Source organism: Cricetulus griseus (genome assembly GCF_003668045.3).
Source record: "Cricetulus griseus strain 17A/GY chromosome 1 unlocalized genomic scaffold, alternate assembly CriGri-PICRH-1.0 chr1_0, whole genome shotgun sequence".
In the NCBI taxonomy this organism is placed as follows: domain Eukaryota; kingdom Metazoa; phylum Chordata; class Mammalia; order Rodentia; family Cricetidae; genus Cricetulus; species Cricetulus griseus.
The window spans coordinates 10381366-10406210 of record NW_023276806.1 but is presented as its reverse complement, the minus strand read 5'-3'; the positions used below and the strand labels follow the sequence as shown (position 1 = coordinate 10406210).

Here is a 24845-nt window from a genome sequence, read left to right as displayed (position 1 = left end):
CAAATTCAACAGCATTTTGGCTTTAACCTTCCACCGATTAAGAAAGAACAGCATTTAGTACTGCAGCCTCCAGTGGGTACAGCAACAGCGGGTATGGCCTTTTCTCGCTCCAGAATGAACAGGCATCAAAACTATAGTCAAATGCAAGGTGTAAAAATATCCCCCGTGGCTTTGTCTTTCGTGTGAATTTTAGTGAAAGAAATTAAGGAGTCCTTAATGAGTTTACTCCTCTATTTCTATTCCTGTGGTGTACTCACGACATTAGATAATGTGACACACACAGAAAGGTTAAATGGCAGATAATCACGGAGAGCCTAAACTTGAGATTCTAATAAACTAGACTGAGGCGAGCCTACGTTATTACAGTGGAAGTATGAAGAAACCTAGCTGAAATGAGTTAAAGAAACAAAACAAAACAAAACAAAACACGAGAACAACTTCAAAATAAAATATTCTGGCAGAGATTTCATCATGAAAAGCTTAAGGAGAAAAGAACCGCAGAAAACAGGGCGGAATGAGAAGGGTTTAGAGTCATTGCATTCCATGTCTAACTAATGATCTTACTTGATAAATGGCTTATTATCTTCATAGCTAGAAAGCATTATAAGCAGAAAAGAGAAACAAAAATTATTAGACAGAATTAAAATAGAAAGTAATAAGAAATCATCTATATATTTTATAAATTAGTCAAAATTAAGAAAGTCAAAATGCAGAGGCAAGCAATATAAAAAAATAAAGGCATATTATAGTTTAAGGGTACTACAGCAAATTAGATACTCCAAAATAACTATAAAAATTAAGAGCAATTCATGATACTGACGGATTTCCAAAAAACATAAATCATGCTGTAAGTTTGTTAATGTAGGGTTCTACCTTACCCAGGTAAGTCCGTATTATAGTAGCCATCACAAACACGGTAATTACTGGTGTAGGTGAGAAGACAGAAGGAAAGGGGAGAAAAGAGAGAGACGCTAACGATTAGCTCTCTCTCTCTTACCATGCAACATGCAATGAAGACGGTACTAACCTACTTAAAACATCTACTCACAAACAACAACACTCTTACAGTAATCTGCCATCTTAACACTACAAATAGTATTTTCACAATCCTAGCATATTCAACTCTAATACCTCCTTATTCTACATTAAGACTCACATCTTAAAAATAGCTCTGAAAATGCTTCCATAGCTGATTTAATGAATCAACAGCTATCAATTTTTGGGTTAATTAGATAGCATTTTCACTAATAGAATATTGCAGATTTTATTCAACATTGAGATAAAGTAAACACTTGTTTAATTAGCATGAAAACAACAGATAATCTTCAAGATAACAATAGTAATAGAGTAAATTCTCTTAGGAAAACAGGATTAGGAGGAGAAACTGCTCAGAATCCTTAAATCAAAAAGTCATTTAACAAAACAAACTTAATATAATCATATCAGCCATGCAAACAGGACCATCATTTGGAACTGCATTTTAAATTCAAATGAAATCGCTACAGTGCTCTGAGATTTCCATGAAACCACAGAAACAATTTCTCCACTCTAGATCAAGTCAGAAATTATCTACTTCTTGACCAATGCCCGAAACATGGTAATGGAAATTCAACCTCGATCAGTAAAATTTCACTCAGATTCCCGTCTATAGCTGCCAGAAGGCAAAGTCGCCTGTGTTCCCTGTGGAGAGTATCTTTTACTGAGCTTGTCAAGTATAACAGTTCAAATACAAAATACTTACTTAATGTTTTCCAACCTGCTAGAATCTGGTTTCAAAGTGTTTGAGTGTTTCACCATTTTGCACAGCGTGATCACCAGGAAAATAATATTTAGCTGTTTTAATGAATAAAGAAAGAATGAGATCGCTATGAACAACGAATAAAATACATTTTGCAAATTTAGTTAATGAGTTCACCGAGTTCAGTACCCACAGCATATGGACACTGTATACAGCGAGTCAATTTTCATTTATGTACACAGTGATGGGTTCAGTCTGTGTGGAAAACACCCTGGCTATTATGATCGATCTAACAGATCATTTGACATGGAATTGCAAGCTCATTAAGCCAGTATCATGTGGTAATGATTAAATTAATTAAAAAAACCTAAATTAGTTTCTTTAGCTAAATGTAGTCCAAGGCCTGAAAGGCACCTTATACAGACCCTGAAAAGAATTCTGAGGTGCACATTTGCATCAATGTGCAGGAGAAGAATTGCTGAGTTTTAGGAGACCTGGCTGACAGCCTACCTCTGGACAGCTCCCAACTAAACCAGAGCAATGGTGTTCACATGATCTACATGGAAGTAACTGAGAGGAGCCAATTAAATAAAACACATGAACAGTTCAAACTATTAAGAAGGTAACGTTTTTTTACTCTCTGCATAGTTCCTACCTAATGTAAAAAGCCATTTACCCTTTCTTCCCTTGTTTACACTGCACGAAATTGGTGAATTCCAACAGAACGAGTCCTCCTGAGTGTTCGGCTGTGTGAGAACTTTAGGGACAACTGAATGCAAACCAGGGGGCTGGGACTTGATGAGGAAGTGCTGGGTGGGCAAAGAAGAAGTGGCTCATTTTGACTGAGGAGAGGCTATCTTGATTGAGAAAGGTTTTAAGAAAACTCAAAAGATAATCACCTTGTAGATAGATATACAATACACCCCTTGATAAATTATAAATGAAAAATATAATGCAAAAGTCATGATGGAAAATACCCAAAAAATTATGATGAAAAAATAATAAAATGTTCAATGGGCTTTTATATTCAAATTATTTTTCAAGTGTCTGAATTTTCCACTTTAAAGAAATGCAAGAAGATAACAATAGCTAATGACATACTGTCATAAAACTTTCAGTTAACTCATACATAACACTTTAGCCTCTGAAGAAAAATTACTTGAAAACACAGAAATAATGGAGCAAGGGTATATTTAATAGGACAAAATGCTGTCATTTCTAAACAAAGTAATTATAAAAGGAGGCTTACAAGGGTACTCTTAAGGCACAAGATGGCAAAAAATTGTCAATCTAAGAGTTTGTCCATGATTACTAAATATTAAAATTTCACTGATATATATTATTTTCAGTGAACCAGAGAAATGGAAGAAGTCTTTGTGATATAGATATTAAACAATTAAATATGCTACCATCAATAGACACAGTGAACTTCCTCCTGGAATGGAACAGAATGTTGACTAAAGCACAAGGGATGCTTTATAGTTCTCACTATCTAATGCTTAAATGCTTCAAAGCTAAAGTTCAGTTTCATACAATAAACGTTGGTACTACGATTTTTTTTCAGGAGGTAATACACTACATGCCAAAAATTATGATTTTGTAGGTTAGAATTTTTTATGCTTCCACTTCCATTTTCTCTTCTACTTCTTCCTTGCTCTTTTAAAATGGTGCAGTGGGCCCAAATCCAGACACAGAAAAGAAGGTAGGAGCAGCTTCAATAAAACCCATGGTCCAGAACAGTAACCTCATGACAACAGACTACTTTCAAATAAATGACTGCCTACCAACTTTAGTTTCTTTCTGTGCATTTTGAAAGAAATAATATGACTTTATTATGACCCAAGACATAAATGACTTTCCAGGCCACATTATTATGTATCTGCTTCATCGGTTTTTAAATAACAAAGTAAGTGATTTCATTTACTTTAACTTTTTACTTTCCCTATTTTATTTTTAGTGTCTTCTATAGGTTTTGAAAAACTAAGAAAGTCACAACAATGAGACATTCCCGATTCTCACTGGAAGGCAGACAGAGAGACAGGAAGGGGTGAACACTTCCACGATAGCCCATCGGGTTGTCACTTGTCCTGCCTGATTAGAACATCCCTCATCCCCACACAAATACTACTAAATACTAATGAGTTTAAACATAAGGGGTTATGTCAGAAGATTATGTATCAATGGGTAAGGGAAAGTACCAGGCTACTTATTACATGTAAAGCTTTGACAAGCCTTAGTTACTAATATAAATCACTAAATTTAGATTATTAAATAGAACAGTGTTAGGTATGTATACCAACGCAGCAGCCTAAATGCACAGGGTGATAACTTACTTGGAGGGGGATTTGTTCAGGAATTATTCCTACTTTTAACTCTGTTCTGTGGGCTTATCTGTGCCTGTGGGCGTGTACAAGTCTAAACATACAGACACTTTGTTATTTCTTAATAGAACTTCATGTAAAAGTTGGGAGCAGAACTAGAAGGGGGCAAACAAAATTCTACTCTTCAAATAAATAAATAACCATAACTTCATAAGTTATTATTTAGATATCCCTTTGCTAATCTACTGGCACCACGGAGTTAAGCACCTATGTTGCTAGGCATGACCATACCAAAGCGTTTTTAAAAAGAAAAGGATTCAGGGACAGACAGCAAGGCTTGCTCTCTGGTCATCAGCTCGCTTCACTGAGTCACATCTGTCTAGGCTTAGCAGCTTTAAATTCATTCCACAGCTTGCAGGGCTGACATGGATATGATAAGACAGGGGAACAGAAACAGCGCACTGCAATAACCTGGCTGAGCTGCACATGTTCCGACCCTTTTTGTCCTCCCCGGAGCTTTTGCTACCTGGCAAATGCAAGTCTAAAACCACACTTGTGTCTCCAGATCTTTGCCGTTAGTCAAGCAGAAACTGATTTCCCCTGGACGAGCAGCCAGAGAGGTGTTCTCTGAAGAAGACTTCTAAGTGAGCATGTGGGCTGAACTCTTGCTGAACTGAATTAATTATTAATGATGCAGATGGAGCTGTCCAAATGATAAGAACAGCTCCTGACGTGTCATGATCCAAGCCTTCATTAAACCGTTTCAGGCATACTAATGGTTTCCCCTGCTCATTACTAACTGGTACTTTTCTCATAGATATAATAACTGCAGTGCCTGTAGGCAAGACATTCTATAGAAAGGCATTAAGTAGGAAGTTTTAGCTCCCACAGCCTCTTACTTTTTCTTCATAGAATATTACAAATGTATAACTATTTAATACTATTAAGTCAGAATGGTTTCAACTCAGTCATAATGCAAAATATATTTTCTTGGAATAGCAAGAAATGTTTTTGCTATAAGGATATTCCTTATAGGGACAGTATATAATTTATATTATTCAGATTCATATCAGAATTATGTTTTAAATGTCTTGTATCACTACAGTACCTACTTAGGCAAATGTGTTTTTAACATATGGATGCTATACAACCTGATTTCTTAATTTAGGTTAGATATTGTATTTCAAGATCCTGCTTTGCATTTTCTCTGTGCTGATTAGAAGGCAAACTTATCTTGGAATCTCAAGGAGCTATGTATGCAGTTGTTACCTGCTGGTTTCTCGTTTGTTTTTCGGTTGGGAACAATGTGACCCAGAGTCCTGTATAGTTAAGTTTGAAGGCAGAGAATAAAGGATGGGCAGAGACTGATAAACAGTGGGCTCTCATTATAAATGAGTGAGGTACCAAAATATCCTTTTCCCATTTTTTACTGAGTCCACATTGACTTGATTTTCAAACAAAATATTGTTGTTTTTTTTAATGTATGAGTTAGTGCTAACCTTCAGAGATAAAATTCTCAGCTGACAGGAGTAAACAGGTGACAGACTTGTGCCCACACATCCCTAATTCAGCCTTTGTATTTAACTTCAAACATGTTTTTGTTTTAGGGGGCTCTACAGAAGCCATATCTTTAAGAACACAGTAACTCTACACGGCACCCATTATTCATTTTGTTCTAGAATACATTGAGGATGTGGTCATATACACTCAGGGGTTAGAAGTGGGGCCATCGCCTAGGGCAAAAGATCACCTGATGAGACACCACCATCTCAGGGACCCTGACAATATTTCAGTGTTTTATACAGGCATTCATCTCAAGTTTTCTTTTAGCTTTGTTAAAGTAGCTCTGTGACATAACTGTAGTAAGAATTAAAATGCACACATTGTTTTTAGGTGTTTTAAGTTTTGTTGAGCAACAATTTTATTTAATCAGTTATTTGAGATAGATGTTAAGTGTCCTTCTCAACACCACCTTATGTGTGGAGAAAGGGATGCACACGGGAGCTGAAGGATAGCAATCTGATTGGTCTGCCTCCCTGGGTGTAGCAGGGACCTTATTCCCTCCCCACCCCTGGGGTTAGAGCATCTCCTGGCCCCACTTGGATTTCCTCTCTCATGGCTACAAGCTTTCATTACTGCAAAGCAAGGGCTTGACTGACTGAACTGTGAGCTTTTCGTTCTGAGTTTTATGAAACACTAGTTAATATTAAAACACCCTGAAAACTTTCTTTAGGGAAAAAATAAAAAAATAAATAGCAATGAAGTATTTAAAATAGCAATGGCTAGGGTTTTTGAGGACATTAATTCTGCAAAGATGACAGTAAAACTTGTTTATGTTATTTTTCAAGCTTCTAAAGGCTATTAATATTCATTTCTATCTGCATTGTACAATAACTTGGTAAAAGTTTTAAATTACAAAATCCTGATATTACATTTCTAATACAAATACAGATAATATAAGAGGTTTTAAAAGTACCTTAATGCTACTACATAAAATTCATTTAAAAATAATTCTTTACTGATCTATGTAAAGTATATTATGTCTTCAAAAGGAATCCTTATTTCTAGTGAATTTAAAATTCATCCAATATCCTTCTTATGAATGCAAGCTTTATAAAGATTTATGATCTAAAGGAATTTAAGATAGGGGCAGTCACTTAAAAATACCAAATTAATTACAAGACTGAAAAGAAAAATAAAAAAAAAATTCATTTGCCTTTCTAAACAGTCAAACAATTTTTACCATGGCAGATAAGTGGTTTTCTGTATGCTATTTATTTATTTGTTTATTTAATGATTAGTTGTTATTGTTACACTGTTTCAGCAAATGAGTCAGGAATAGCACAGGGTACTTTTCAGAGAGGTGGTTTTCAGGCATAGCTAATTAGGCAGTGTACAACTTTCAATAATGATAACCGTCTAAATATGCTGCATTATATTGTCCTGTTAACAGACATGTTTACACACCTCTGCCTGCATAATTAGCGGTGAGGGGGCATATCTTTGTTTGAGTACCACTGTTACTGCAGCAGCTCAAAAGGCTGTGAAAATAAAGTCTGCTTACCAGAATAATGAAGGTAACAGGCCCAATGAAACTCCATATGAAATAGTTATCAACGTGAAGCCAGCAACTGTTTGGGAAGGAGAGCAAATGCATTAAGTAGCTTTCCTGGATCCGTACATTAAGCAGAGAAACAAAACCACAGAAATTCAGCCAAGAAATCATCCCTCCATGTGCCTCTGAAAATTCATTAATCGTAGGCAAGAAGAGTTAGAACAATTCTGAGCTGGCTTTGACCCAACAAAGTTAAGCAATTCATTTACTTCAACCTGCAGCAGGTTTCACTTCAAGCACAGCACTGGATAGGAGTTTTCATAGGAAAAGCTGGAAGTCCCACCCCAGTCCTGAAGCCCTAGGACTTTCAACTGCATCAGAAATTATCCCAAACAATACTCCACAGTGCTTCATCATTCTAAAGTTCTATATGTAATCTTCGAATTTGCCTTTCCCGTTGCTCAGACTTAGATTGCTTAACAGAATTTAAAGAAAACATTCAGAAGGTGTTTATGCCAAACAGTATAGCATAAATATCTCCAATAGGAATGGACAAATACTAAGGGAAAAAGAAAAGCACACAGCTTCTACAGCATTACAGTATATGACGCATATACTCATTAAGACACATTTTAGCTAGTGGTTCATATGTCATCTAATACGGAAATCCTCATTGAATTTCTCTTGTTTTGTTTTTTTGCATCATCTATCAAGTAATGGGTTTCTTAACTATAAATAAATTTCATTAATTAATTTTATCAGAGAAAAAAATAAACAGTTGGAAGTCAAATGAAATCATTAGAGAAGTGCTATGTTTTCATTCTGGCACTCTCTGTAAATATCTGTATTTTTTAATGAACAAGAGAGAGTGACTTATTTGAATCCTCTCAAAGTTCCTGGTAAGATACTGTCAGAGTAAAACATCTGGGCTGCAGTGTGGCACTGGACCGGTGCAGAAGTCGGAGCAGCTGCACAGCGAGCTGAGGAGACACTAGCTTCAGTCAGCCGCATTAAGTTCCGGGGAATTTTTACTTAATATCTTTCTGAGGCCAAAAAGTTATTTACTTTTCCAATTTGTTTCAGGTCAATCTTTTGTGACAAAAAAAAGTCCATAATTTAGGATCTGCCTCACCAGAGAACAAATCCTCTGAACCCAGAAAATTACAGAAGACTTGATTGTAATTTGTGCACGGCATGCCCATTCTCTCCCCAATAAAGCTTTCAGATGCGATTGTAGTCTGTCAGGGACCCTCACTGACAGCTAACAGGCTTTAAAAATTATTCACTTGAAAAACACTCAGGTCACTTGCAATTACTTACGCCTTTTGTGTCCCGTAGCTCTTATAGTCAATAGCAGCCGAAACACCAACGACTGTGGCAGGGAACAAGTACCCAGCGACATAATAATACTTCTTCCTTGAATATTCACTCTCAAAAACTTCAACTAACATCAAGTAGAGCTGTACACCTTCTAGGCACATCCAAGAAAAAGCCGCCAGAAAGAAAAAGTGCAAAAGCCCTGCAAACACAGGGCACGCAATCTGTGGAGGGAAAAAAGAGAGAGATAAAGGGTACCTGTGGGTGCCAAGCTTGCACTGCTCAACCATGAAGCAGTCAATGGCAGAATCGGTAGTGTTTAAATACCTCATCATCAGTGTTTTACACACACACACACACACACACACACACACACACACACACACACACACACACACACGTTAAAGGCCTAGTAACGTATCAAGGGCACAATGCTTGAAAAGCATACCAAGTGTGACAGACGTCCTCACTAAGCCATTCCTACTTCAGTGAAATGAAGTATCAAGTAGGAAGACAGATCTCTAATTCATTCCTCAAACTCCCCACAAAGTACTCTAATACTCTCCATTTTCCCCTTTGGGTGTTTGCTTCGAAAGTCTGCGGAACAGTTGTATGCAGACACCTTCTGAGTATCTATAGTGCAATTTTACAAGTTTGCTTTAATGACAAACAGTCTAATTGAATTATGTCCTGTGTCTGCCACTGGAGCCTTGTGATGATGAATAAATTGCTTTAAGTGTGAAGGAAAGGCTGTTGGTCAGAATGCCTACATAAGCAAAGTAGGAATTTGGAAAGTGCCCTCTTTTTATTGCAGGGTTCCCTGCAGTCTTCTATTGTATAACACACCAGAAAAATGCACTTGTACTTTAACACATGAAATGAATACATTCATAACAACATTACTGAATAATCTGTCTTATAATTTATCACAAATGATCCTTCACGACGACCACCAAACAACAAGACCACACAGTAACGTCAGCTTCACACGCGCACTCACGGAGAGCAGACCTGAGGTCAACCAACTCAACAGGGGCTTACCGAGTATTTTGTCTTATCAATGCCTATTAGAAAAATAAATTCAGCAATAAAAAGGTTGATACAAAGGTTCTTGTGGATAGTGTTGCGGTCGCTCTGTAACCCTCGGAAGAAACAGAAGGTGAAGATGCAGATGGCCAGGCAGACGAGGGAGACGAGAATGCCCACCCAGGTGATGACAGTAAGCAGCAGTTCGTGAACGCCATCTTTATACTGGGAAACAGAAAGTGTGAAGACCGTCAGCGTTCCACATTACCGGGAGGAAAGCAATGTCCACCCAAGTCTCTGATGAAGAATGCTCAGGTGCTCAGGTAGGGCTCATAGACAAACATGTTGGCTGTGTAACAGAGTTAAAGATTGTCTTACTGGATTCACTACTTAAAATGATTTAATGACGAGGGAGATTTTTATAGAAAATGATGCAAGAGTCCACATCTTTAAAAATAACTATTGAAACAATTACCTTAAGAAAATGTAGACAGACTATTTACATGAAATGAAGACTAATTATGATGAAAATAATTGCTGTTTTAATGACTGTGAATCTAATACATAACCCAACTTTTAAGCTTGCCTTTGCTCTTTGGATTTCTACATACTTACACTGTGAGAGCTAAATAACACAGACAAGGCTGATAAGACACAAGACTTTTGCACTGTACTTTCCTTGGAATGAGCAGTTCAAGAGATGAAACCAGAGACTTTCTCAGGGTAGGCAAACATTCAACCATTGCACCACATCCCCGGCCCCATGCTATAGACTGAGTATCTACTATCACTCTCTGTAACAAGGGGAGGGATTATGTAGCCATATCCCAGTAGCTTTTCTGATTTTTCAAAGCCTGCAGCTCTATATAATGTGTCAACCGTCAAAGCAACGTTGTGAAAAGAAATTCCACAATTCAGTGTAGAAATAGCATCCTGCACGCAGGAGCCCCTGTTGAGCTCTCACACCTCCACTGCTCTGTCTGTAAACCCCTTGCTTGCCTCTGAAAAAGACCTCCCGACAAAGGTGGGCAGGAACTTAGCACAAGTTTGTAAAGTGTACTCGGACAGGGTAGAAACAATTAAAAACCTGCATTACTTTGTTTGCTTTTTAGTTACGATAAGCATCCAAAGATGGACTATTACACAAGCTGTTTTGAATCTCTGAGGTCTTTGCCTGCGACTAATTAGAAGTGCAAATACTTACTGAGATTTCCCTGTGGGCCATGAGAATAGCAAAATTGGTTAGGTGGCTGCATGCACACGTTGTACGAGTTTTATTAGTGTCAACCAGCTTGCAGCCCTGGGTAGACCAATATCCCATCATGGTTCTCTCTGAGTAGTTCCAGAAGGAGCAGTTTGCATTGAAATAATTGTCAGGCTGGGAAATAAAATGACAAGATAAAATTAGGATTTTACACTCAAAGATGGCAATAGCAATTGTTTAATATGTGTAAAAGGTAATTTAGATTAAACTTTGCATGTTTCGGACTATAAAGTTTTTCATCAGCAAAATTGTGGACTATGTTATACAAGGCACACATCTAGCTTAAAGGGGGCTTTATAGTCCGAAACACTCTAACTTGTACTCTAAATTACCAGAGATGCATTTCACACAATTACAATCTCTATCTTATGATTTTACCTACTGTTGGATACATTAGAATCTTTCTCCCTTTTCTGATAAGACTCAGGTTGTGATTTTTTTTCCCTGAGAAAATAGTGTAGGGACCAAGTGTCTTAAAAAAAATATTATATATATTTAACTCAGTGTTTTTGTGGGATCATAAGAGTGACAACAGGGGTATCTCTGACTCTTTTGCCTGCTCAAGGGAAGACCCTTGTCTCCTGTCACCCAGCCTGGATATGAGGGTTTGTGCCTAGTCTTATTGTTTGTCAATTGTTAGGCCATGTTTGGCTGATATCCCAGGAGGCCTGATCTTTTCTGAAGGGGAAAAGAGAAGTGGCAGCAGAAAGGAGGGGCTGGGGGGAGGGGAAGAGAAGATGGGGGAGGGGAACTGTGGTTGGAATGTATTGGAAACAAAAAAAATAAGAAAAGAAAATAAAAACTGCTTTCAATTTTGGGTCCTTTTTTGGTTGCTCGTTAGTGACGAGTCAGATACATTTGAAACACAGTTGGCACCATAAGGCTCTTAAGAGCAAATCAAATTAAGTAAATATGAGATAGGCTCTATGACCACACAACCTATTCCTGTCTGTCCTGGACACTTGGTTGTCACTGGTCACTCAAGCTACTGTAACAGCCCATCTTCCAACGGAACTGTCCCTTCAGCACCAGCCTAAGTCGTGAGGCTCCACAGACAAAGCACGCTTCCTCAATGCTGACTTTTTAAATGTAACATTTGACAAAAGTTGAGCCAAATGATTAATTTTTGTATGTATATGTGCACATGTTTTGTGTGTATGTGCATGCCCGCATCCATTCGTGTGTGTGTGTGTGTGTGTGTGTGTGTGTGTGCGCGTGTGCATGCACACGCGCTAGCGGGCGCGGGAGCAGATAGATATATGTGTGTAAATGAGCCAATATAACTAATTAAAAATAATGATTACCCATACTAAAACAGTAGAGCCTTAAGAGTTAATATTCAGCTATCCTGCTGCTAAGGTAAGAGTTAATTTTCATCCAAAAACAAATTAGAGTCATTTACATTTTCTTGTTGATGACTGAATTAGCTTTCATTAAGAATACACTTAAGTTCTAATAATCACTGAACCGGGCTCATTTAATTTTATGTTCACAGACTTAAATAAACTCGTGTCTCTGACCTAGTCCGACATTTAAAATTCAAATTGAAAGGTCTTCTCCCACCCACCCTAACTCTCCTTTCCCTTCTCCTCAGCATGTCAGCCTGGCTTTCCATTCTCTGAGGGTTCAAACCTTCTGTGACTTCATTAGCATACATTAGCTTACATCAATGTGTGGCAGGGTGAAAAGCACGGGGTCTGTCAAGTACACACGGCTGGACTCTTTATTGAGGGACACGGAAATGACGTGGGAGTTCACTGCGATGGTGCTGTTCCGTCCAATGAAGTCTGCACCCAGCTTTATGGTAGCGTTTTCAGTACTCAGGAACTGTCCCAGACTCCGGTAAATGATGAACACCAGCTTGGCCAACCCTGGGAAGGGAGCAATAGTACAGTAAAGGATGAAAACCAGCTTTGCCAACCCTGGGAAGGGAGAAATAATACAGTCCTGGCAATAAACCACTTAGGATGAGAAAGCATGTGGCAAAGCTAGAATAAAATGAGAAAATTAGATGGACTCTTTATAGATCTAAGTCAAATTCACTGAGAAAGTAAGGCACTATTTTAAATGCTGAGTCATTTTTGTTGCCATTGAGGGTAAATTTTCAAGATAGAACAGGTTCAACTCAACAGTTTAAAAGGGGAGGGGAGTAAAGTGGGAAGGGAGGAGAGGAAAAGCGAAAGGTGCGGGGGGGGGGGGGGGGGGGGGGTCTTTTTCCTTCTCACCATTCCTGCTGTTCTGCTTGACAGTGTTTGCAGAGAGCTGGATGGTGCTGCCGGCCCCCTTGATGCCTAGAGGGAATTTAAAGTCTTGGACCTGCCCTTCGGTGCTGAGTACATCGACCTCCAAAACTGGGTGAATCAGAGAAAAAAAAGGGGGGAGATTCTTTAAACCACAAATAAACAAAAGAGACTATCAAAGGAATCACAGGCTTCTCTTTTTCTACTTGCAAAACTTTATTCATTTGGCGTTTTTATATTAAGTACTTCTCAGTGACCACCCCTTAGTGAAAAGTGAGCACAAATCTGAATGCCTTTACCACACAGATACATCAATTATAGGTAGAAGAGATTTTCATAGAACTGTGTACGTTAAGTTTGCAGTTACATTCTTCTAGTTCATACGAGCAGTGAGAGCAGTAAAGAATATTAATGCGAAACCGTCAACAGACAGATAAAATTTCACTCCTTTCCTTCATCACTCAGACCAGTTTTTACATTTTGTTTCGTTGTGAATATGAGAACACGAACATTCAGAGATTCTTAGAAGTAATTCGGCCTCATCAAATCACTGAACTACACGTTTACAATGGCGCTGGTGCAACCCTTGGGCTCCCATCAGTGCAGGAACAGGCTATTGCTCTAACTGACTCATGCTGGAAATCATCAAGCAGCTGCTAAGTAGATGCTCTCCCTGCTTAGAACAGATCCTTTGTGTGAGGGGCAAAGGATCCAGTGTGGAAACAAAACTAACCGAAGTGCTTCTCCAAAGACAACACCCACCAGAAAGGCCCAGAGTGGCACTATGAAGTAGCAAGTGTTGGCAGACATAAGAATCATGAGTTCAAAGTCTCCTCAGCTACAGAGAAGCCCAAGCCATCCTGGCCACACCAGACCCTGCCAAGGAAACAAATTAAAGCAACCCCCCCCCCCCGACATATAATTATCTCCTCACACTGAATGGAAATAAAATTACTAATTAATCCTCTGAAAAAGCAAAGAAAAAATCTGCATTTCATGCAAATTTAAATGTTCCAGACACACATGTAAGATGAGTTAATTTCATCTGTTATTATATTTACTTTTTAGCTTAAAAATTATGTTCATAGAAAAGAAAAACTGTCATGAACTTTCTAAAGCAATGGGGTTATGACTACACATGACTATTGATTTTAGAAGAAATAAAGTAATGGATAGGGGACAATCAACTTTATAAAAGCATCGACCAGTAAACACTGTAGCAGAGAATAGAAACATTCAGGGAAAAATAAACCTGATTGAAAGAGACTTCTTTCAAAACCTCAGTAGTTTCTGACCTCAATGTATCAACACATAGTTTAATATACACTTAATTTTAAATAAGTTTATATCTTCTCTTCAGAAAATAGGATATCAATGTGTGCTAACTATTTCACAAGCTTCTCACTGATTAAAGTGTTAAGAAAATTCCTTAGTAAAATATGCTCTATGTCACACTTTAAATAATAATAGCCTAAAGAAATCAGCAAGCATAAGTGGTTAGTATACTATAATTAATCAAATTTTAAAAATTAAATATTATTGGCAGAAAAATATTCAGTATGTTTCAACTTGTTCAGTGAAAAAAAAAAACTTTACAAAATAGTAGAAATAAAGAAACAACTCCCTGAGCTAGCGCTTTTCCTGTCAGACTATCATTGTGTCTATGCAAATGTCCAAGGTGATGAAAACACTCTTTAAAGAAAAGGGACACTTACTGTTATGTTTCATTTATCAGAATCTTAGAATGCTACGGTAACAATTAAAAAACAACAACAAAGGAAATATAGACTGTGAGGGTATAACAACTCATTATTCACAGTAACCTTAATTAAGAAAGAGACCATTATGTAATGCTCGTTAATTTGAAAAGGTCTAGTGCTTCTTAAAATATCAATCTATAAGTGACATTTAATTCTAATAAAAATTTGAACAGGACCTTATGAGTGTATGGAACTTGAAAAAATGATTTTAAAATTCAGATGCATGAGATGCACACAAAGGCAGCCTAGGAAATTCCTCAAGGAGAAATACTGAAAGACTCAAAAGCCACTAGCATCATTGAAAGCAAAGCAGTACTAAACAAAGGCAGGTAATACCAGACCCTACCCACATGCTGACACTTGTAGGACCTTGACAGATTACAGAGACAGGGAAGAGAGCACCTTAGGTGCTGACAGAAGTACGAGAGGAACTGCTTTGTTCATATGGAAAAAGCCAGAAGATTAGTTGGTTCTAAGACAACACACAATAAAATGTAAACTTTAGAAAGACTACAGTCAAATACAAAACCAGAAAGATTAATAACTTACAAGTTTATAAAGTTATACAGTGTGGGGCCATTATAAAATCAAAGCAGAGAAGGTTTTCTAAAGCAGAAAGCCAAAAGTAAAACTTCTTAGGTATCAAAAATGCCAACCCTAAAACTAAAGATGAATTAATTAATTATACATCATAATTATGTAAAATAATAGCTTTAAAATAGTTAAAAGGGAAGGAACAGAGTATTTTAAACTGTCTTGACCCTCCACCCTCCAGTAGAGAGGTGGTTGCCAGGGACTCTTCTAGCCCACCTCTCCCTCTTTGAGTCCACTGACCTGCGGCCACCATTCCTTCCCCCAGAGGGACCTGGAGACAGAACAAACCAGTCAGCATCAGCTGTCCCCATTCCTGTCTTGCCCCTCCACCCTCCAGTAGAGAGGAGAGGGACAGACCCCACCTATACTCACTGGAAGAAGAAATGGGAAGATGACAATATAAAAACACATCCAACAACAGAAAAACTTACATGACAGCACAAGAGCCTAAGGACTCTATACCAGCAAGACCTGAATATCCCAACACACATGAAGCAGAAGAGAATGGCCTTAAAAACAACTTCATGAAAATGATAGAGGCCCTCAAAGAGGATATGAGAAAATCCCTTTAAACTACATTATTCTCAACAAATTGGTGGTCAGAACACACACAGAGAATGCAAAGACATAGAAGAATAGAGAAATGCTGAGAACACACTCACGGATAAAAATAAAACAAGCAAATGAAAGTAATACAATGCGCTTCAAAATATCATGGAAACTACAAACTATTTATGTCAAAATAAAGTTTGAGCCTGTGGTGGTGCAGTGTTTTTACCAATGAGAACAGAAAATGTAGGCAGAGGAAAAACTGGAAAATATTTGGTAAAATGGATTAGTAGAGTATGTCTCTTAAAAACTTTCCTGTAAGACATATGCCTAGAAACAGTGAGCAAGAAGACCCACAAAATCTTTGTTCTACCTTTCCTCACCAAAAAATGGGAAGCCACTGAAATGCCTTTCAGGATAAACTATGGTGTATTCTTAGATCAAGTGAATGAATTAGGTGCACATCTCAGGAGATATACTCATTAAAATCCTAACTGTGATGGAAAACCACCTAATGGCATTTACACTATGAAATCGCTAATGCCCTAAATATAAGTACTGTACCCATGTGCAACCTGCTAAGTAAAAATAATTGAGTCTAAGAGTTTGAGGTCAGCTTGGACAAACCATCTCCAAAAAGACCCCAGAATAAAAGTAAGAATTTATATAAGTTAAAAATAAACGAAGGTGATACTTATTCCCTACTTGGCCTTGCCTATCATGGAGATTTCCCAGCATTAAATTCACTACCAACATAAAGTTGGTCACTATGGCACACGCACGCCTCGGTCAACGGACAGCTCAAAGCACATACACAGTACACTGTAGAGCCATCCAGAGTCTCACTCAAGACAGCTTTTTTCCCCCACACTGGCTGCAGTGAAGATGCAGGAGAGCCTCGGGGAAAGATGTTGATGGGGGCCAGGGGACCTGCCAAGTTGTAGGCCAGTCTAAGCCCCAGGGAGAAGACAAGGCAGAATAGACTTCAACAGATCCAAGCCCAGCCTCCCGTCCACACAGCAGGATGGCGCTGTTGTAGTAAATCATATTCTGCCTTTTTTTCCAGCTAAAATACAAGTAAGTCTAAAGTGATAGGGCGGGGGCTGGGGCTGGGGCAGGGCAGTTATACTGTCTACTGAGGTCACTCTGAAAACACATTCACAAGAAGTAAAAGTGTATGAATGTTATCTTCTGAACACATTTTCTGAATGTTAATTGTAAACTTTCTTTCTTTTCAAAAGTATACTGAAGTCACTTAATAATGATAGGACGTTATGATTTGCTATAAAAATCATACAATGTTGAGAAGTGCAAGCAACATAAGATTAGGAAGATGGTGCTGAAACTAGGTACCAGAAACTTTCAAACTCAAAATTATAAATTTCTGCTATTCCCAAGATAGCAAAAAAAGGAAGGAAGGAAGGACAGAAGGAAGGAAGGAAGGAATGAAGGAAGGAAGGAAGGAAGGAAGGAAGGAAGGAAGGAAGGAAGGAAAAAGTCACTTACTGAGAGGCTGAGAGAAACATCCAGTGTAAGGAATTCTGGCCTAAGACATACACAAGGTACTCATAAAGAATCCTTATTGTTCATCATTCAAAAAGCAACTGAACTAGAGAAAAACGAACTTAACAGATACTTTATAAAAAGATGAGTGAACGGGCCATAAGCACATACAAAGTATTCACCAATTAAATGTTACTCACTAGGCACAGTGGTACACACCACTAATCCAGCACTCAGGAGGTTAAGGCTGAAGGACAGAGTTTAAGATCCCATGGGCTATACAAGGAGGTCAGGTCTCCATCATACTCAACCCGAAAAGTAAGCACACGTTACTTAGTAATCATAGAAACGCAAAAGAAACCCACAGGACATACCAATATAAACTACTGAGAAGGCCAAAAATAAAGAGACTGGGTGCTAGAAAGATGGAGATGGTGAACTCTCACTCACTGCCGTTACACACAAAAAGGAAATGAGAGCCACTAGTGGTAACAACTCTAAGAACCAGAAGTGTGAAGTATACACATAATTGGGAGTACATCTCTAAAATTGGGTGATACTGAGCCACACGACTAAACTACAGATAATCAGTCTGGACAGGGAGATCTCAAAATTAACTCAACATAAAAGAAGCAAGATCAAATAAGAATCCAAGTCAAAGTCAGGAGCCAACCACAGTGACAGGAAACAGTGGCTTCCTGGACTGGAGGTAGGAGGAGACTGTCTTTTGAAGATAAAAATATAGCCTATGCTGATGATTACATGAGGAACATTTGTTCAAAATTCATGAGACTCACATTCAAAATAGGCACCTCTGAATACAAATTAGACCTCAAAGTTTACTGCAGATGCTGTCCCCATACAATTACCCCACTTTTATGGGATCATATATCATATGAGTAAATGACACTATGAAGGTAAAACTAACTGCTAAGAAGAAAGCCAAACTGTTTTAATAACTGAAGATACAGCCAATCCTTTAAGTTTAGATAAGAACTCAAAAGAATAAGGAAATAGTAGGCTAATTTCATAGTGTGTTTAAAGATAAGTTCTAGGAAAAACAGAAGGTTTTCTTTGTAATTAAAATAGTACATATTTCTTTTTTACAAAAAAATGACTACGAGTTAGAAATAAAAAATATCTTAAAATGTTTAATGTGACTTACATGCTGATAATACTGGGGTAGTAAGTATAAAGACACAATAAATTCTAAGCATGGGTTAGTAATGTCAGTAAAATGTATACACTGTATAGTAAAAGAATATTCCTAACATCTTTAAGCTTAAAACTTTAATAGAAAGAACAATCCTTCCAAACACAGAAAGATGTATTTTAAAAATGGTAATTTGCAGACATTTAATTTTCAGCTTGTCTTGAATTGGGACAAAAAAAAATATCAGGGATATAGAAATGGGATTGCATCCCTAGCTCCATGTAAATCAGGGGTAGTGGTGTATTCTGTAATCCCAGGAAGGTGTAGCCAGAAGCTTCTAACACAATCTGGGAAATAGAAACATGTTCTAAAGATATTCAAGATTTAAAAGGTCACAGAACTTAACATGGCTCTTCAAATTTTCATGTACAGTTGAAGGTGAGGGGAAAAATATTTTTTTTTAAATTAACATTAGAAAATTTGGGAAACAAATTAAAGTTACGAAATGCCATAGATCTTCCCAGGATTCATTCACTCAGAGGATGGGGTCTACATTTCTTCTGTGCTTAGGGGTACGCCACTGGACACAGCTGAGGTATGTTCATTGTGTATGAATCTGGAGACTGCTACTGGCTCAGGAACTGTCCTCCGATAATGGAAGGTTTATAAAATGATGGAATGGAGTTTTTGTTAATTTCTTATTACAAATAAACTATGTGAACACATTTTTTAAAAGAATTCCTAAGATTATAGTGGGTGCTACCTTTTGACTTTTTATGCCCTGACATTACCGAGTGATTTATAATTTCTGCACCTCAGAACAAATTACTTGTACTTCACTTCATTTGGAAATTTGACATGCATGAAATAAAGTTTAAAACTTTCATGTCATTGTTTTCTCATTCCTCGGTTGTGAATATGCAACCATGATACTGATGGTCATGGTTTGGCAGGAGGACATGGCATCCCAGCCAGAGGACTTCATCCATGCTGCTATAAAGTTGCCAGCATGCATGGCTTTCCATGGAGGAGTGAGAGGTCTGCATTCTTTTCAGGGGTCTTTTCTTTTGTACTTGTAATTGGGAGCCTTTGTTTCAGTAAGACACATAGTAAACTTCACCTGTGGGTTTCCAGATGAAGTATTCAATCTCACCAAATAAGTGTCAATTCTAAGATGGAAAAATTTAAACACCGAATTCTACTCTCCTGTCAAATATTGTCAAAAACGGATTTCTGGCCCATATTGGCAGTATTTTAACTCCCAGTTTACCCTCCAAAACTGTTGATATTCATTTGACAACCTAGAAACAAGGCTATTTTATGCTATAAAATACATCCTTCACTGACAGTATCTTTTAGTGGGAGGAGGAAGGGAGAGTCTCCCATAGGCCGTGCTGACCTCGTTTACAGGGTGCCAGGGACTACACCCCACGGATTCCTGTGTGCTAGATGAGCACCTCACCAACTGAGTTCCATCCCCAACTGTTTTGTTTTGTGAGTCTCCCTCTAACTATAGCCCAGAGTGGCCCTGAACTCATAGCAATCCTCCTGCCTCAGCCTACCAGATGCTGACATTGCCAGATATTAAACATCTCATTTACCTAAAGGAGGTTGTGTTTAATGTAAACCATCCACTCGAGTTTTATGAGCTAAAACGTTTGACTGGAAGAGCAAATTAAGTGATTTAAATTCATTAGGAATGTTATAAAAATGGAAAAGATTTTGCCACATTCTGACACGAAGCACTATCATCACTTAAACAACCCATATTCTAGCATTTAAGTGCTCTTATTTTTTTCTTTTAATGATTTTCATTGGAAAAAGTCACACATACTCATAAAAACAACTTTTATAAGGTATAGACAGATTTCAGCTTAAGCATTAATTTTATTAAATATGATCAATAATCTCTCTTCCTGAAAAAAAAAAAAAGAAAGAAAGAAACTCAGCAAAAGAGAAGTCTAATGCTGGGAGATGATAGATTCAGAATGCAAACTTTACTCTTTAACATCGGTCTTCAAATTTAAATGTGACCACAGATATACTCACCAATATTTTCTGTGGGCATGGAAACCCGGGTTGGTTCCAAGAGATTGTCTGCTAGGACAAATGCTCCCTCTTCCAATGTATCCAGTAACATTGTGGCTGTGTGTGCTTGCTCAGAAGAATTCATGTGCTTCCAGGATTCCAAAGCTTCATGTCTCAGAAGGTTGTCCACGGTGTCAACAATTGCCTGCATCCATTAGAAAACAACCATTAGTTCTGACTGCTTCTAGAGCACAGGGCTTGTCGATTGCTGGCTAGCGACAACTGTGATGTTTACCTGACAGGATGATTTACTTTTCTTTCATGACTTGGGCAACTGTGAGTATGGACAACTACTTCAAAATAGCACTAACTGGATATTAGTGGACAGCTGCTTGACGTTAGAGAGTCTGCAAGAAAAATGCTTTGTTTCTCGTTTCCCTAAGCAAACTGCAATTGTTGAAGGGGACGTGGAACTCTCGGTAGCAGCTCTGAGTCAAAGGACTGACTGACATGTGTGGTCACTCACAGCTTCTACAACTGCCCTATTTATAACATCAACATATAAATGTAAGACTAGAAAACACACGTTTCTGGAGGAGGCCAGTATCTATGAGAAATTTTAGTCATAGCATTTCTTGAACCCAAACATTTTACAGACATTGTCTATTTATTATCACTTGGGGGAAAGAGTAGCTTTAAAGTTTGTAAGTTACCTGTCTACATCTTTGACCTTCACATTACCTATACAGCTAAAAGACACATGTCTATAGGCAGTAACTTCTAAGGACTGGGTCTTCTTTTAAAGGGAGGAAAAAAAAATACAGGCAAACTACTGAAAGGCTACGCTGATGATCTAAGGAAAATAGAAATATATAAGTGTTGCAACCAAGCTGCACATATTCCTATGTGTGGGCTTAATTTCTCCCTCTGCAAAACAGCATTAAATAACAACATAACTCAGCAGGTTGATCCAAAGGAGGCAAGCTCTGATGCTCGCATGTGCTGTGCTTGGGCTGCACATGGCTGTGCCATGGATAGCTGGGCAGCTGAAGTGGCTACGCACATTCACTGCTCCACATGCCCGTGCCTCACGAGCCCTTAGGCCTATACAGACATTGTTCTGATCTACTGGTAACTGCTGAGGAGAAAGGACACTCCACACATGGAGAACAACAATGAACTGCTAGCGCTGCACTGTACTGAAATGAGCGAGGGGAAAAGTTGTCTGAGGTTATTGTCAGAGTAAGATTAATTAGCTTAATCCATCTTAATACCCTCCTTCCGTCCGCCTTGTGAGCCACCATGACCTCCCTGGCAGGTGGAAGGTACTTCCAAGTGGCGTTAAAGGCTTTTTTCTCTTTCTAATGGGAGATGGGATAGTCCGGAATGCTCACACGGATACTTCTTCAGCCAATAACTAGAGTGGAACAGAAATTGGTCTGCCGAGGCCAGATTCATTAGTCACCAAGAAATACAGACTGGAGCCTCTAATCTAAGTTACAAACGAATCCTCTGTAGCCAAGCAGAAACTCGCTTCATTTGCATAGAGTAAGTCTGCTTCTGATCTGTAATCTAAGGCAGCTTATTAGTCTTGTCTGAACAGAGAAACTCATTTGAAACACACGGAAGATGACACTGGTCAGAAATTAAGGTCATATTGAGATGTACCACGTGCACACATTTCTCCTGATGGCACACTTTCATTCATTTGACATGTTCCGTATTTATTAGCATTTGTGCTTTTTAGATGGGCTCAAGATGATCATCAGCCTCGCCATATTCCTGGAGCGGTCTTTTTCTTGTCAAAGTCTACTCTTGGCTCACTGAGGTATGTCTTGGGCAACACGCTGATCTCTGCATTCCACACATAAGTATCTTAAGGGAAACTTCAACATCTGAGTGTGAATAATTTCACAGATCTTTATTGGTTGCATTCTTAATGAGATTCTTATAGGTCCTTAAATCCTTACTATCTGAAAGCTGACTTTCCTCTGCCTTATCTTGTAAAGGGCTTGGGTCCAATGCTGTCATTTGCTAACTAGTGAGATGCTGTTCTTTGTGCCTATCCCTGGCCTTGCCAATCACCTTTATGAGGTTTCTGCTCCTGAGTAGCATTTACATAACTACCCAAGTTCTTTGGTTTGTTCCCCAACCCTGTAATTTTTGTTCTTCCAAGTTAGATTTGCCAAATAATGGCTAACTCCCTCTTCCCAACAGCAAGGGACTTCTAACCTACAGAGCAAACTAAACCAGGATAGAATTAGTTGGGCTTACTTGCATGGAGAGCCTCAGCATGCTGCCTATCATTTCAATGCGCTGGGAAGAAATATTGGCCACAGCACAGAAGTGCCTCTTGCTCCTATGAGCCTGAAAAGATCTCCCACCTATCTCAGACTTGGGTCACTATCACAGTACTCATATTTATGTCTGCACCCCATAATCAGCACCCTATGGCCAGAAACGAATTCCCAAAGGGCCAGGACAGACCCTAATGTATTGAGCAGTACACCCCAGAGATCAGAAGCAGTGACTATTACATGCACATATATTATGCCCATACAGTCTTTGATATGATAAACTGCCAGGAATATATCATAGCTGTTTCAGATTATTGAATCCACAGAGATGACAAGAGACAACAAAAGGGACTACTATGTGCTTTCTTCCAATTCACAGGATAATCATTAAAATTACTGTAATTTTTTTGGATAAATGGGAAAACAGCAAAAAAAACATGTAAAATATTATTGGCTTTTGCTGAGAAAAGCCAACATTTGTACAGCTGATATGGGGCACATTATATAATTATCAAAGACTGAAAATTCTGAGTCATGCAGCAAGATGGCAAAAGCGTGGCAGGCAGCCGAAGACGGGAGAAAGCAGGGGAGCAGCACAGGAAAGATACCTTAAGGTAAGCCCTGCATGTCTTCTCTCGTTTTTGGAGCTTTTAAGTAAAAGAAAAGAAAATCAGAGGTTAGATTTTATCTGTTGAAAAAAATGAGGAAAGAAGAAATCCTCAAAAACTAAGTTGGTGTTCCTGAATCCCAAGTTAACTAGCTACAGATCTCTGGGCAATTCCATTCATGGCCAAAACTGTCTACGGTTTTCAGCTCTATCTGGTTAAGTGTTGTTTTTTGAATTTTTAAAAGACAAAAAGAAAAAAAATATTTATATATGTACATACCATTGTCAAAAAATAATAGTCCACTTATCTGTGACTAATTCTGGATTTATACATGTGAACATTTGAACATGGATATAATATAAACACTACTTGGTACATAGCACCGAGACTTCATGGTGTGATCAGCATGCTCCTGAAAACAGATCCATCCTTCTCCCCAAAGCTGCAACTGTGTGTCACAACTGTGTTTCGAGCATGGAAAGCTCCATGTTTCCATAGAGCTCTTTCAACATGAGCGGTACAGTCACACTAGCTACAAATGCTAGTGTGAGAGCACTGACCACATTCAGATAGATCAAGTCACCATTAACTAGATCTGTCACAACTGGTGTCATTGAGAACGTTCAGGGCAAGGAGAACATGGCTCCTTTCTCAGTAATGCTTCCTGAGAAATGAACAAACCGGGAAGTGTGTGTCTGGGCGCCTGGCAGCCAAGTGTTGAAGGGCAGAGAGCCGCCACGCACACAGACCCATGTCCTTCAGTGGCAGAGGCCCTACCTTGTTATAACTCCGCCCAGCGGAATCCTTCTCACTGGGTTTCAGCTCCTGCAGCTGAGCATCCAGGATGTCCACCAGCTGCTCCATTAGCCTGACTGAGGAGCTCACATCCCCTGCAAACACGGGCCCCTTGGTGTGCTTGGCCAGTTCATTGGCTAGACTTGCAGCATTTTCTCCACTTCTGATCTGAAAGGACAATTTGTATTATCTCAGTAAAACTCTCTTTCTGTCTGTGGCTTTGAGTTCTCTTTAAACCCCTCTATTGTGGTGGGGGAAAAATTGCAAATATGTCAAAATCTGCAACTAATTGAGACCAATAACTTTCTCTTCATCTTAGAAGATTAAAGGCTTTTAGATCCTTAACACTCGAAAGAAATACTTAACCAGACACAAAAAAAGAAACAAATGGGAAGAGGGGAGACATCCTTTAAGTTCTGCTTTTCAGTTGGCTCGCTTTTTCCTTTAACCACTTTATTGTTACTTTAAACTTTTAAAATTTATTCCAGTGATGCTGGGTTTACATCAGACAACAGATAATCCTTGGTGATAGAATTATCACCTAATATCTGTATTTCAAAACAGGTAGATGGAGAAAAAAAATAAAGGGCACTACAT

At 38.4% G+C, this 24845-nt stretch overlaps 1 protein-coding gene across 12 annotated transcripts in view; it reads right to left on the bottom strand.

Annotated features, from left to right (window-relative positions):
* Adgrl2 (adhesion G protein-coupled receptor L2) overlaps nt 1–24845 on the bottom strand; it is a 173034-nt gene that overhangs the window by 10833 nt on the left and 137356 nt on the right. For 9 of the 12 annotated variants that reach the window (XM_035451260.1, XM_035451258.1, XM_027395941.2 and 6 more), the window contains exons 8-17: nt 24231–24416; nt 23454–23492; nt 20570–20753; nt 12947–13072; nt 12387–12592; nt 10662–10835; nt 9473–9682; nt 8435–8655; nt 7124–7190; nt 1742–1833 (exon numbers count right to left, since the gene is read on the bottom strand). In XM_035451260.1, coding sequence (XP_035307151.1) covers nt 1742–1833; nt 7124–7190; nt 8435–8655; nt 9473–9682; nt 10662–10835; nt 12387–12592; nt 12947–13072; nt 20570–20753; nt 23454–23492; nt 24231–24416 — 1505 coding nt within the window. The remainder of the gene's footprint in view (nt 1–1741; nt 1834–7123; nt 7191–8434; nt 8656–9472; nt 9683–10661; nt 10836–12386; nt 12593–12946; nt 13073–20569; nt 20754–23453; nt 23493–24230; nt 24417–24845) is intronic. The other 3 variants (XM_027395949.2, XM_027395953.2, XM_027395956.2) reach the window with 1 other exon arrangement.